The sequence below is a fragment of the Nannospalax galili genome, unplaced genomic scaffold (genome assembly GCF_000622305.1).
Source record: "Nannospalax galili isolate Female #2095 unplaced genomic scaffold, S.galili_v1.0 scaffold262, whole genome shotgun sequence".
In the NCBI taxonomy this organism is placed as follows: Eukaryota; Metazoa; Chordata; class Mammalia; order Rodentia; family Spalacidae; genus Nannospalax; species Nannospalax galili.
Window position 1 is genome coordinate 337,087 of NW_008348083.1, and position 11,039 is coordinate 348,125.

Below are 11,039 nucleotides of genomic sequence, written 5' to 3' on the forward strand. Positions count from 1 at the left end.
AGAAAGAAAGAAAGAAAGAAAGAAAGAAAGAAAGAAAGAAAGAAAGAAAGAAAGAAAGAAAGAAATATCTGGGCATGGTGGTACATGCCTTCAATCCCAGGCTCAGGAGGCAGAGGCAGGTGGATGAAGGGATCTATTGGCTACTTGCTGTGGTGGCACATGCCTTTAATCTCAGGACTTGGGAGGCAGATCTCTGTGAGGTCAAGACCAACCTGGACTATGTAGTGAGTTCCAGGCCTGCTGGAGCTTCAGAAAGACCCTGTCTCAAAATGACAAAAAATTATAGAGGTCTCTTGGCTGCTTAGCAAGTTCAAGGTTAGTCTGATGTTATGGTTATTATTCATTGTCAACTTGACAGGATCTAGAGAGGACCTCTCTCTAGGGAGATGAAACTTTGAGCACTCCTGTGGGGGACTATCTTGATTATGTTAATTGATGTGGGATGACCCATCTTGATTGTGGAAGGGACCATTTCCTGAGCAGGAAACCCAGGACTAAGTGTAAGTGGAGGGAGGGAGCTGAGCACTAGCAGCATGCATTTATCCCTCTCTTTTTCATGTGGATACTACATGACTAACTGCTTCAAGCTCCTGCTTCCCTCTCTTCCCACCATGATGGGAACTTTGAACTAAAATAAACTCTCCCTCAAGTTGCTTTGGTCAGGGTATTTTATCACCGCAACAGGAAAAGAAACTAAGACACTTGGGCTACATGAGAACTTCATCTCAAAGAAATACAAAAAGATACCAAAAAAAGGCATGGTGGCACACACCTTTAATTCCAGCACTGAGGCAGAGGCAGGCAGTCTTTGAGATTGAGGTCAGCCTGATCTACATAGTGAGTTCCAGGCCTGCCAGAGCTACAGAGTGAGACCCTTTCTCAAAGAGAAAAACAACTGATGAGATGGCCTAGTAGGCAAAGGGGCTTGTCACTCAAACCTGATAGCTTGAGTTAAATCCTTGGAACTTGTGTGAAGGCAGGAAAGAAGGCTCTGAAAAGTTATCTCCTGACCTCCACACACACTGTGCCACACCTGTGTGCATGCACACAGACATAATAAACAAATAAATAAAAATACAAAAACCCTACCAAAACAAAAAGGAGTATGGATAGACTTGGAGGAGCAAGACTGAGGGCCCCTTGGAAGAGGATTAGGACAGATGCATTATCTTGTGGTACATCTTGAACTGAATTTTTTTTTCTTTTTTCTTCTTCTTTGATTTATTTATTTATATTTATGGGGCTTTTGGCTACTCTAACATTCTCCCCTCTGAAGAGGTAACACTAAAATATTTTAAGGATTAGATACAAGCTCCCAAATACTTTTGACATTTTTGGCCTTTGGAACGGAGTATCTCCCTAAGAGGCCCAAGAACATTTTGACTCTTAGCCAAGAAACTGGCCACTTTTCTTTGGGGTCTTTTTACCCTAACCCTAACAATTCCTACCTCCTATTCTCATCACACCATCCCCTGATTGCCCTGGAGGACCCCTTCAGAGGGTCTATCTAAAAGACTTCCAAATTGCATAAATCTTATCTCTAAGGGGAAGAGAAAGTCCTTGAATCATGAATGGATGTGAAGGAGAAGTAAAGGCAAGAGTAATTAGTATTACAAGTTCTAGACAGGGAACTAGAAAAAAGTCAGAACAGGGCAATTTTCAAATGCTCATATGCGAGTCCATTGGAATTTCTTCACAAAGGCTTTCAAAAGCATCCCTCTATTGGGTTCCTCCTCATTTTTCTTTTGTCTTCTGAGGCTGGATTCTAGAGTGATGGATTCAGGATTTGCTTTTCAGGTATTTTGATAGCTGTTGGAATGGTTAGAAACAGTGTCAGCTCCCTCTCAAAGGCTTCTAGATAGGGGAGAAAACAAATTTATCCATCATTTTAGAAAAATAGCTGGTTGTCTCCCTTATCTACAGATTTTCTTTTAAAAAAAATGTTTTTGAGACAGGGTCTCCCTGTAGACCCAGCTGATCTGGAACTCACTATGTAGACCATGCTGGCCTTGAATTCAGAGATCCGCCTGCGTCTACCTCCCGAGTGCTGGGACTAAAGGTGTGTGCCGCCATGTCCAGCCTGAATTTTTTTCTTAATTTTTAAAATTTTATTTTATGAATGGTTTGTCTGCATGTATGTAAGTGCACCACTTGCATGCAAAACCCTCAGAGGTCAGAAGGTGGCATTAATCTCCTGGAACTGGAGTTACTGATGGTTGTCAACCACCATGTGGGTGTTGGGGCCCAAACCGAAGTCCTCTGCAAAGACAGCCAGTTTTCTTAACCGCTGACCCATCTGTCCAGTCTCCCTGAATTTTTATTTTAATCTATTCCCGCACCCCATGGCACTCAGAGATCTAGAGGGAGGGTGTAGGGGGCTCAGAGGCAATGGCAGAGGGGGCCTTGGTAGCACCTTGGACAGCACTTTGCTGTCCGTGGTGCTGATCTCAGAGATGGCGTTGTTGGGCCTGACTAAAAGATGGTGCTGCCGTGTTTGGAGGGTTTTCAGTTAACCTCCACATGACCCAGCAATTCTACTCCTAGGTGTACCCTGAGAGGAACTTTAAGTAGGAATGCAAATAGATATTTGTTCTCAGAAGCATGATTCACAACAGGCAAAAGGTAAATTATCCAGATGTCTATCAGTGGAAGAATAAATAAGATGTGTTATACACACACAATAGAGTATCACTCAGCCATAAAAATGAAAGAAAACTATGATGTGGACTCCATTGTACATGAACTTGAAGACAATATGCTCAGAGAAATAAGCCAGACACAGAAGGGCACACTAGAAGTAGGAATTTATGCATAGAATTCCTTAGGGTCTTTAGACCCACAGACGAGTAGAATGGTGGGTACAGGGGTCTGGGGAGGGAGATTTGGAGTTAATGTTTAATAGGAACAGAGGCTAGGCATGGTAGCACACGCCTTTAATCCCAGCATTCGGTAGGCAGAGTCAGGTAGATCTCTGTGAGTTTGAGGCCACCCTGGCCAGCTGGGTTTCTAGGTAGACCCTGTCTTAAAAAAAAAACAAGCAAAACCTAAAACAGAACAAAACAAGCCGGGCGTGGTGGTTCACGTCTTTAATCCCAGCACTCTGGAGGCAGAGGCAGGTGGTTCTCTGTGAGTTCAAGGCCAGCCTGGGCTACATAGTGAGCTCCAGACCAGCTGGGGCTACAGGGAGACCCCCATCTCAAAAAAGGACAACAAACAAACAAACAAACAACAAACGGAGCAGAGACTTTGTTTGGGAAGATGAGAAAGCTCTGGAGATGGACGGTGGGGATCGTCGCACTATAATTTAAATGTAATAAATACTGCTAAACTTTACACTTACAAAGTGGTTAACAGGCTGGAGAGATGGCTGAGTGGTCAGAGCACCTGTAGCTCTAGCAGAGAACTGGAGTTGACTTCACAGCACCCACATTGGGCAACTCACAGCTGCCTATAACTTCAGCTCCAAGAGACCTCCTCTGGCCTCCGTGGGCACCCGCATGCTTGTGCACATACCATCACACAGACACTCACACACATAAGAAATAAATCTTAGGCTGGGTGTGGTGGAACACTCCTTTAACAGAGTCAGAGACAGGCAAATCTCTGTGAGTTCAGGGCCAGCCTGGTCTACATAGTGAGTTCCTGCAATGCCAGGCCTACATAGTGAAACTCTATCACAAAAATAAATAAATGAAGGAAGGAAGGAAGGAAGGAAGGAAGAAAGAAAGAAAGAAAGAAAGAAAGAAAGAAAGAAAGAAAGAAAGAAAGAAAGAAGAAAGAAAGAAAGTGACTGCAGAGATGGCTCAGTGGTTTAGTCAAACCGGCATTTCCCCCACCTCCAGGCAGCCTGGCTCCATGGCCTAAGATCTTAGTAGCTGAAACTGTGAGCAAGATCCTGAGATATACCTCAGTCCAACTCATTCTGCGAAGCCTCATTTAGGTACCCAGTGGGGAACAATGCATGGAACCCTCTTATCTTTTGCAGTACTGGGGAAGGAACTCAGGGCCTTGCATATGCTATGGAAGTGCTCATCATGGAGCCATGCCTCAGCCCCTCACTGGGGGATTCTAGGCAGGGGCTCTACCACTGTGCCACACCCTGTCCACCACTGGTAATGCATGCAGTTGTCTGAGATCAGAAGAGGGTATTGGATCTCCTGGAGCTGGAGTTGAGTCTGTTGTGAGCCACCTGACATGGGTGCTGGGAATCGAACTTTGGTCCTCTGTAAGAGTAGTATGCACCCTTAACCCCTGAACCAAGTCTCCAATCATCAGCTATGGGAACTTAATAGGGAAAGTAAGGGTTGTCAGAGGGAACACTGGCACATCCATGACCCTGGCAGGAAGGGACAAAGAGTGTTCTGAGCCTGTCTGAAGCCAGCGTGTAAGAGACACATGAGGGAATTCTCACAGCAGGGGAATAAGCTCCAAGCAGTTTCTGATCTTAGCACAGACAGTGGGGTGAGGTGCTCCCTGAAGCCCAAAGACAACACCAGGCTGCTTCCAAGAGGTCATAGTTTACTGGGGGATGGGGTGACATAGTTGGTCCAAGGTTATCAGTGCAGTTCTGCCCTCCCCTCAGGGATAGAGCAAGCCAGTCCAGTGAGTGGGCTTCAGGGCTAAGGGGGCAGGGCCCAGGAAGTGTCACAGTTATAGCAGCAGGTGAACAGGTTCGAGCTCCCCCACAGGCCCATCTGAAACCTAGTCCAGGGACGGGGTCCCCCGTTGAGGTCCTCAGGCATCTGCCACTGAACTGGGGGGCTCCTGAGGCAGAAAGCGTCGTTGCCGGAGCACTGACTTCTCTTCCTCCTGTGGGGACAGACCACACACTGTCCTAGTTTGGTTTCTGTTGCTCTGAGAAAATACTGACAAAAACCAACCTGGGGAGGAAAGGGTTTATTTGGCTCACAGTTTCACAATCTATCATCAAGGGAAGCCGAAGCAGGAATTCAACACAGGAACCTGGAAGCACCCACAGTGGGCTGGGCCCTCCCACATCATTCAACAATCATGAAAATGCCTCACAGACATGCCCACAGGTCAGTCCATAGAGGACATTCCCCAGGTGTGTTAAGTTGACAACTGAAGCTATCCAGCACAGACACCAGAGTACAGACATCTACGGATGCTGTCACTGGGTGCATATCACCCAGTTTGTGATATCTACATGAGAGCCACAAACAGCCCCGCCCAACCCCCACCATTCAAAATCAATTTCACCTTAGGCCTGGATGTCTTAGCCCATGATTGTCAGCATTGGCTTGTCCCTCATGACACACTGTCTGGTACCAGGACATTAACTCATTGTGCTGGTTAGTTTTAATTGACAACTTGAGAAATCTAAAATCACATGGGAAGGGAGTCACAATGAAGGACTGTCTAGATCAGGCTGGCCTGTAGCATGTCTGTGTGGGCTTGTTTTGATTAAGTTAATGGAGGTGGGAAGACCCAGCCCACTATGGGTGGCACCAGGCAGGGGGTCTTGGAGTGGAGAAAGTGAGCTGAGCACTGGCGTGCATGTGCATACTGCTTTCTCCCTCTGAACTCAGACCTAATGTGACCAAATGAAGCTTCCTTGACTTCCCTGTGATGAACTGTGGCCAGGAACTGTGAGCTTATAAAAATGATTATTTTTTTTTATCTTTTGGAAATGCCTTCTTGTCACAAATGAGAATCTTTTTCTAAAATTTTTGCTTATTTTATTTTTATTTATTTTACATGTATGAGTGTTTTGCCTGCATGTATGTAAATGCACATGTACATGCAATACCCATGAAGGCCAGAAGAGGGCGTTGGATCCTCTAGAACTGAAGTTACAAATGGTTGTGAGCCACCATGTAGGTAATGGGAACCAAACCCGGGTCCTCTGCAAGAGTAGCCAGTGCTCTTAACCACTGAACCATCTCTCCAGCCCCACAAATAGGAATCTTATCTAACCTTGTAACCAAACTTAAACTTATGTTTTGAGATCATTTATCTCTCAGTTTGCTTAGAACGTACAACAGGTTTATTAGGCCTTGGGCTTCTTTTGTAACCAAATAATTTTAATTTCTCATGACCCTTCCTTGCCCCTGATCCAGAATAGTGTGTGTGTGTGTGTGTGTGTGTGTGTGTATGTGTGTGTGTGTGTGTGTGTTGGAAACATCGCTGCAAGCAGAGAATATCATTAGAAGCAGCAAATTATCCCCAGTTTTTGTTGCAAACAATAGGTAAGACTAGAATGATAACATCCGTTTGTGGCTGTGTAGTATATAGGGGTCAGAAGGGGAAATCCTTCCCTGATAAGACAAAGTTCCTTGTTTCCTTTCTTATATCATTAGCTCTAGAGAACAGCTCTGAGAGTACTGAGCAGGAACACGTTCTGAGTGGAGATCAGGCTCACATTTCCTTGTTTCGTTTTGTTTTGGTCTCCTTGTAGCCTCAGTCAGCCCGGAATTCACTTTGTAGACCAGGCTGGCCTTGAACTCACAGAGATCCATCTGCCTCTGCCTCCCTAGTGCTAAGATTAAAGGTGTGTGCCACCACCTTGATTTTAAACACCACCTTGATTTTAAACAATGCCAAAAGTCAGGTTGCCTCTGTTCAGGCACTGCCCCACTGTCCCATCTCTCTGCCACATGAGCTAACATAAACGCTTTCTCCCCAAAGTTGCTTCCCAGTTTTTAAAAATCACTGCAACAAGAACTGCAACTAAGACATCCATCACGCTATAACCTACACTCCTACGGTGTCAAGGACCTGTCTGGGTTACTGGTCACCTAGTACTCCCCAACACAAGATCTTGTCCAGTCCCCTCCCACTGCATGGGATGCTCTGGAACCCTTGGGTCACCTTGGGCAGCTCTTTCTTACCACTTCTGAGGTGGTGCTGGGGCTGGCACCCTCCGGGGAGCCCCCTTCATCCCTTGAGCACTCTGGTCCTGCATCTTCCTCGTACTCTGTCAAACAATCTGACTCCTCCCCTGCAATGGGAAGTAGGGTACAAGCGAGTGGACATGGGCTGATCCAACAGCTCCAGGATGCATGCCCAACTTCAGGACCACCATCCTTAATTCCCAAGGGTCCCTTTAGCCTCTCACCATCAGCACAGCCATCAGAGACGTAGCTCGTGGGGGGCTCAATCCGGGACACAATCTCCGCCAAGTCAGTGAAACCAGAGCTTGGGAAAGCCAGTATCTGCAGGGTGTGGGTAAGCTTTGGTGGTGGTGGTAAGTGGGGTGGTCTAAAGGGTCTTAGGGACTTAGAGGGGATTCTGAGGTGGTTCCTGAAGTCTAAGGGATGTATTGGACTGTCTGAGGTTTCTGGCATACAGGGGTTTGGGGTTCTGGAATCTCTTCAGTGAGATTTACCCCTGTGAAAGAAGCATCATGGGCTTACGTCTGCACGGCGGCTCTCATTAAGGTCTGTAGACCTCCGGTCTGTGAGCATTTTCTCAATGACTTCACCACGGGTCCAGCCTCCAAACACAGCCTTCCCATACTGGTATCCCACATCCTGCAGGAAAAGAGGGAAGCTGGGGTGTCTTGACACCATCCCCAACGCCTACACCTACATAGTTTCCTTCAAACTGCTCGTCTAATACCCGATGTTCTGGGCAAGCAGGAATCTGAAATTACTTTTTTTTTTTTTTCTTTCAGATACATAGCATTCCACTCATTAGAAATGGCATCAGAAGGCTGGGTGTGGAGGCACATGCGTTTAATCCTAGCACTTGAAAGACAGAGGCAGGCAGATAGGCCAGCCTGGCCTACAAGTTCCAGGCCAGCTGAGGCTACAGGGAGACCCTGTCTCAATCACTACACAGTGCTTCAGGCACTGCAGCTAGCACATAACAAATTTAGTTCAAACCTAAGTGCACACACATTCATATCCCTAGCATATCCACTGCAGACATTATTAATCAATTACCCATCTACCTCATACAGGTTTCATGTGGATCAGTAGAATCTTTCCCTCCTTAAGTACTAAAGCTCTGTGGGCCCACTGCAGTGTTACTATGTCAGCATTACAGTTATACCTGAATAAACAGAAGACGGACTCTTTAGTTGTAAGAGTGGGCCTGAACTCAGAGGGCACCCCTTCCTCCAGATATCTCCTGGGACTGTGCTGTTGATCCAGGCCTCACCCATACCTCTGTTCAAAACTGTTTCTCTGTTTCAATTGGGGAACTACAAGCTTGGATCCACCCTTATCAGACAATTCTGCCCTTTCATCATCCCTAGGCCTAAAACGTTTCACACACACGATGTCAAGCATTCATCTCAGTCTTCAATGAAGATGTGCTGCCCTTCAGAGTTGATTTGCTAATTGAAGCACACTTCTATTCATTCACTATCTTGGACGGAAGGCAAATTGAGGATCTGAGGGATCAAAGTCACGTGCCCAGGTCACAAGAGCACATGACTCAGTGAGCTTGTTTGCAAAACTAAGTAGAAGTCATCAGTCCAGATTCTGTTCATTTTGTAAGTCATTCCTACACCCACCAAGCCCACACTGTCTTCCCTACCCACTTACATAGATCTGATCGAACTTTCCAAAGTCCATGGTCTTGAAGCAGTCGATGGGTGGGCGCAGGTACTCGCAGTAGGAGCTGGACTTGACCACCTCCAGCTGCCGCACACAGGACACATAAGCCAGGCGAGACTGGATCTCAGCCATGTCTGGGACCTTCACTTTATCTGCCCATGGGTTTAGCCGTTTCCACAGCAGCCACCAACCAGACAGGCTGTCCCCATAGGTGCTGAGGTCTGTTTCATCCTGGCTCCCCACATCAATGGCGATGACAGTTTTGGCACCCATGCTTCGGGCGATGTCCGCTGTGGAGCCCGGAGGTCAGCAGGCTGCTCCCAACAGGGGCTCAGCAGGGCAGGGATGTCCAACACCCCCAGTCCCACAGACACCACCATGCAAATGGCCACACAGGGGAAAGGGACGTGTAAACTACATGCTTTCATGCAAATGGAATGGAAATTCATGTATATGAAGTCAAGGGAAGTGTCAAGGGTGATGGTTTAACGAGGATGGTGGTTATGTCTGTAGCTGGCTGGCTGCATATCTGTGTACCCCAGAGAGAGTCCTCAGATGGGTCTGAGAGCAGAGACTGTGTCCTATAGCCCAGCCCAGCCAAGGAGACACCCAAGTGTGTCTATTCAACTTTGCACACATATTTGTTCCCCCTGAGTTTATGTTTTGGTCATGTGTATCATGTGCAAGTGTTATCTGTTCATTTCTGAGACCTTGTGGGAAGCAATGTATCTGTGTCTCTGTAGCCACAGCTAGGCCTGTCAGCAAATGCAGACTAGCAAATGTTCATATATGTTTGTGTGTGGAGTGTATGCATGTGTGCAGGTGCATGCACACATATGTATGTGTGCATGTGTGTGTCCGTGTAGAAGCCAGAGGTCAACATTGGGTGACTTCCTCCATCACTCTGTACCTTATTCAATTTATTTGTGTGGGGGGTGTTATTTTCTTACGATAGGGTCTCTCTGTAGCCCCAGCTGGCCTGGAACTCGCTTTGTAGAGCAGGCTGGTCTCAGTCTCACAAAGATCCACCTGCCTGTCTCCTAAGTGCTGGGATTAAAGGTGTGTGTTACTACACCTAGCACCTTAATTTATTTTAAAGACTATTTCTTTTTATCTGCCTGAGTGTATGTGTACTACATGTGTGCAGTGCCTGCAGAAGCCAGAGGAGGGTGCTGGATCCCCCTGGAACTGAAGTTACAGCAGTTCTGAGCTGGTATGTGGGCACTGGGAACTGAACTCAGGTCCTCTGGAAGAGCAGTCAGTGCTTTCAACTGCTGAGCCATCTCTCTAGCCCTGCACCTTTTATTTTGAGACAGGGAGCTCATGTATTCCACTAGACAGACTGGCCATCGAATTCCAGAGACCTTCTTCTCTCTAAGACCCTGACAGTGCTGGGGTTATTTTTTAAATTATGTATTTTTATTTTATGTATATGAGTATTTTGCCTACATATATGTAAGTGTATCACATGCATACAAAGCCTGCAGAGGCCATCAGATCCCCTGGAACTGGAATTAAAGATGGTTAGCCTCCATGTGGGTGCTGGGAACCGAACCCAGGGGCCTCTGTAAGAGCAGCCAGTGCTCTTAACCACCGAACCATCTCTCCAGTCCCACACTACTGCTTTTTCACAAGGATGCTGGGACTGAAACTCAGGTTCTTATGCTTGGTTGCAAGCACTTTACTGACAGACTTGTTCCAAGGCCCATATGTGTTTGTGTGTCTGAGTGTGTCCACCCACAAATACATCTATGCACAGCTGCTGCAGTGTGAGGGGCAGTGTGTTCATGTGTACAGCACATCTACAGAGGTGGCAGGAATGGGCAAACCCTGTGACAAAGGCCTACAGAGCAAATGCTTTCAGCTTTGTCTCCATGTTTCATCCCTGTCATTGCAATGAGAAAGCAGCTGCAGACAAGAGGCAAATCACAGGGCAGCACTGTTCCAATACAGTGTCATTTGTCAGCCTAACATGGCGGCACCTGCCTATAATTTTAGCACTTGGGAAGTAGAGGTAGGAGGATTAGGAGTTTAAAGCCAGCCTCAGCTGCAGAGCAAGTTCCAGGCCAGTCTGGGCTATAGAAGACTGTCTCAGAAAATAAAACAAGGGGCTGGTGAGACAACTCACCAGTTAAGAGCACTGGTTGCTGTTGTAGAGGATGTGGGCTCAATTCCCAGCACCCACATGGCAGCTAACAACCATCTATAACTTCCAGTTCCAGGGAATCTGATGCTCTCTTCTGGCCTCCACAACCATTGCATGTGTGTGGTAAATTTACATACATACAGGCAAACCAATCATACATATAAAATAAATAAAAATTAAAAAACGAAAACATAGCTGAGCATGGTGGTACACGCCTTTAATCCCAGCACTCAGGAGGCAGAGGCAGGCGGATCTCTGTGAGTTCAAGGCCAGCCTGGTTTACATAGTGAGTTCCAGGACAGCTGGGGCTATAGGGAGACCCTGTCTCAAAAAGACAAAAAATAAATAAATAAATAAATAAATAAATA

At 46.6% G+C, this 11,039-nt stretch overlaps 1 protein-coding gene across 10 annotated transcripts in view; it reads right to left on the minus strand.

Moving 5' to 3' along the window:
* Window positions 1–4,498: 4,498 nt before the first annotated feature.
* The window catches only part of Pnpla6 (patatin like phospholipase domain containing 6), a 36,460-nt gene continuing 29,919 nt past the window's right edge, over window positions 4,499–11,039 (minus strand). For 5 of the 10 annotated variants that reach the window (XM_008844547.3, XM_017800982.2, XM_017800986.2 and 2 more), the window contains 5 exons: window positions 8,514–8,815; window positions 7,377–7,493; window positions 7,079–7,175; window positions 6,852–6,961; window positions 4,499–4,809 (listed from right to left, as the gene is read on the minus strand). In XM_008844547.3, the coding sequence (XP_008842769.1) occupies window positions 4,735–4,809; window positions 6,852–6,961; window positions 7,079–7,175; window positions 7,377–7,493; window positions 8,514–8,815 (701 nt within the window). In that variant the 3' untranslated portion in view covers window positions 4,499–4,734. Of the gene's footprint in view, window positions 4,830–6,851; window positions 6,962–7,078; window positions 7,176–7,376; window positions 7,494–8,513; window positions 8,816–11,039 lie in introns of all 10 variants that reach the window. The other 5 variants (XM_029569057.1, XM_029569058.1, XM_029569059.1 and 2 more) reach the window with 1 other exon arrangement.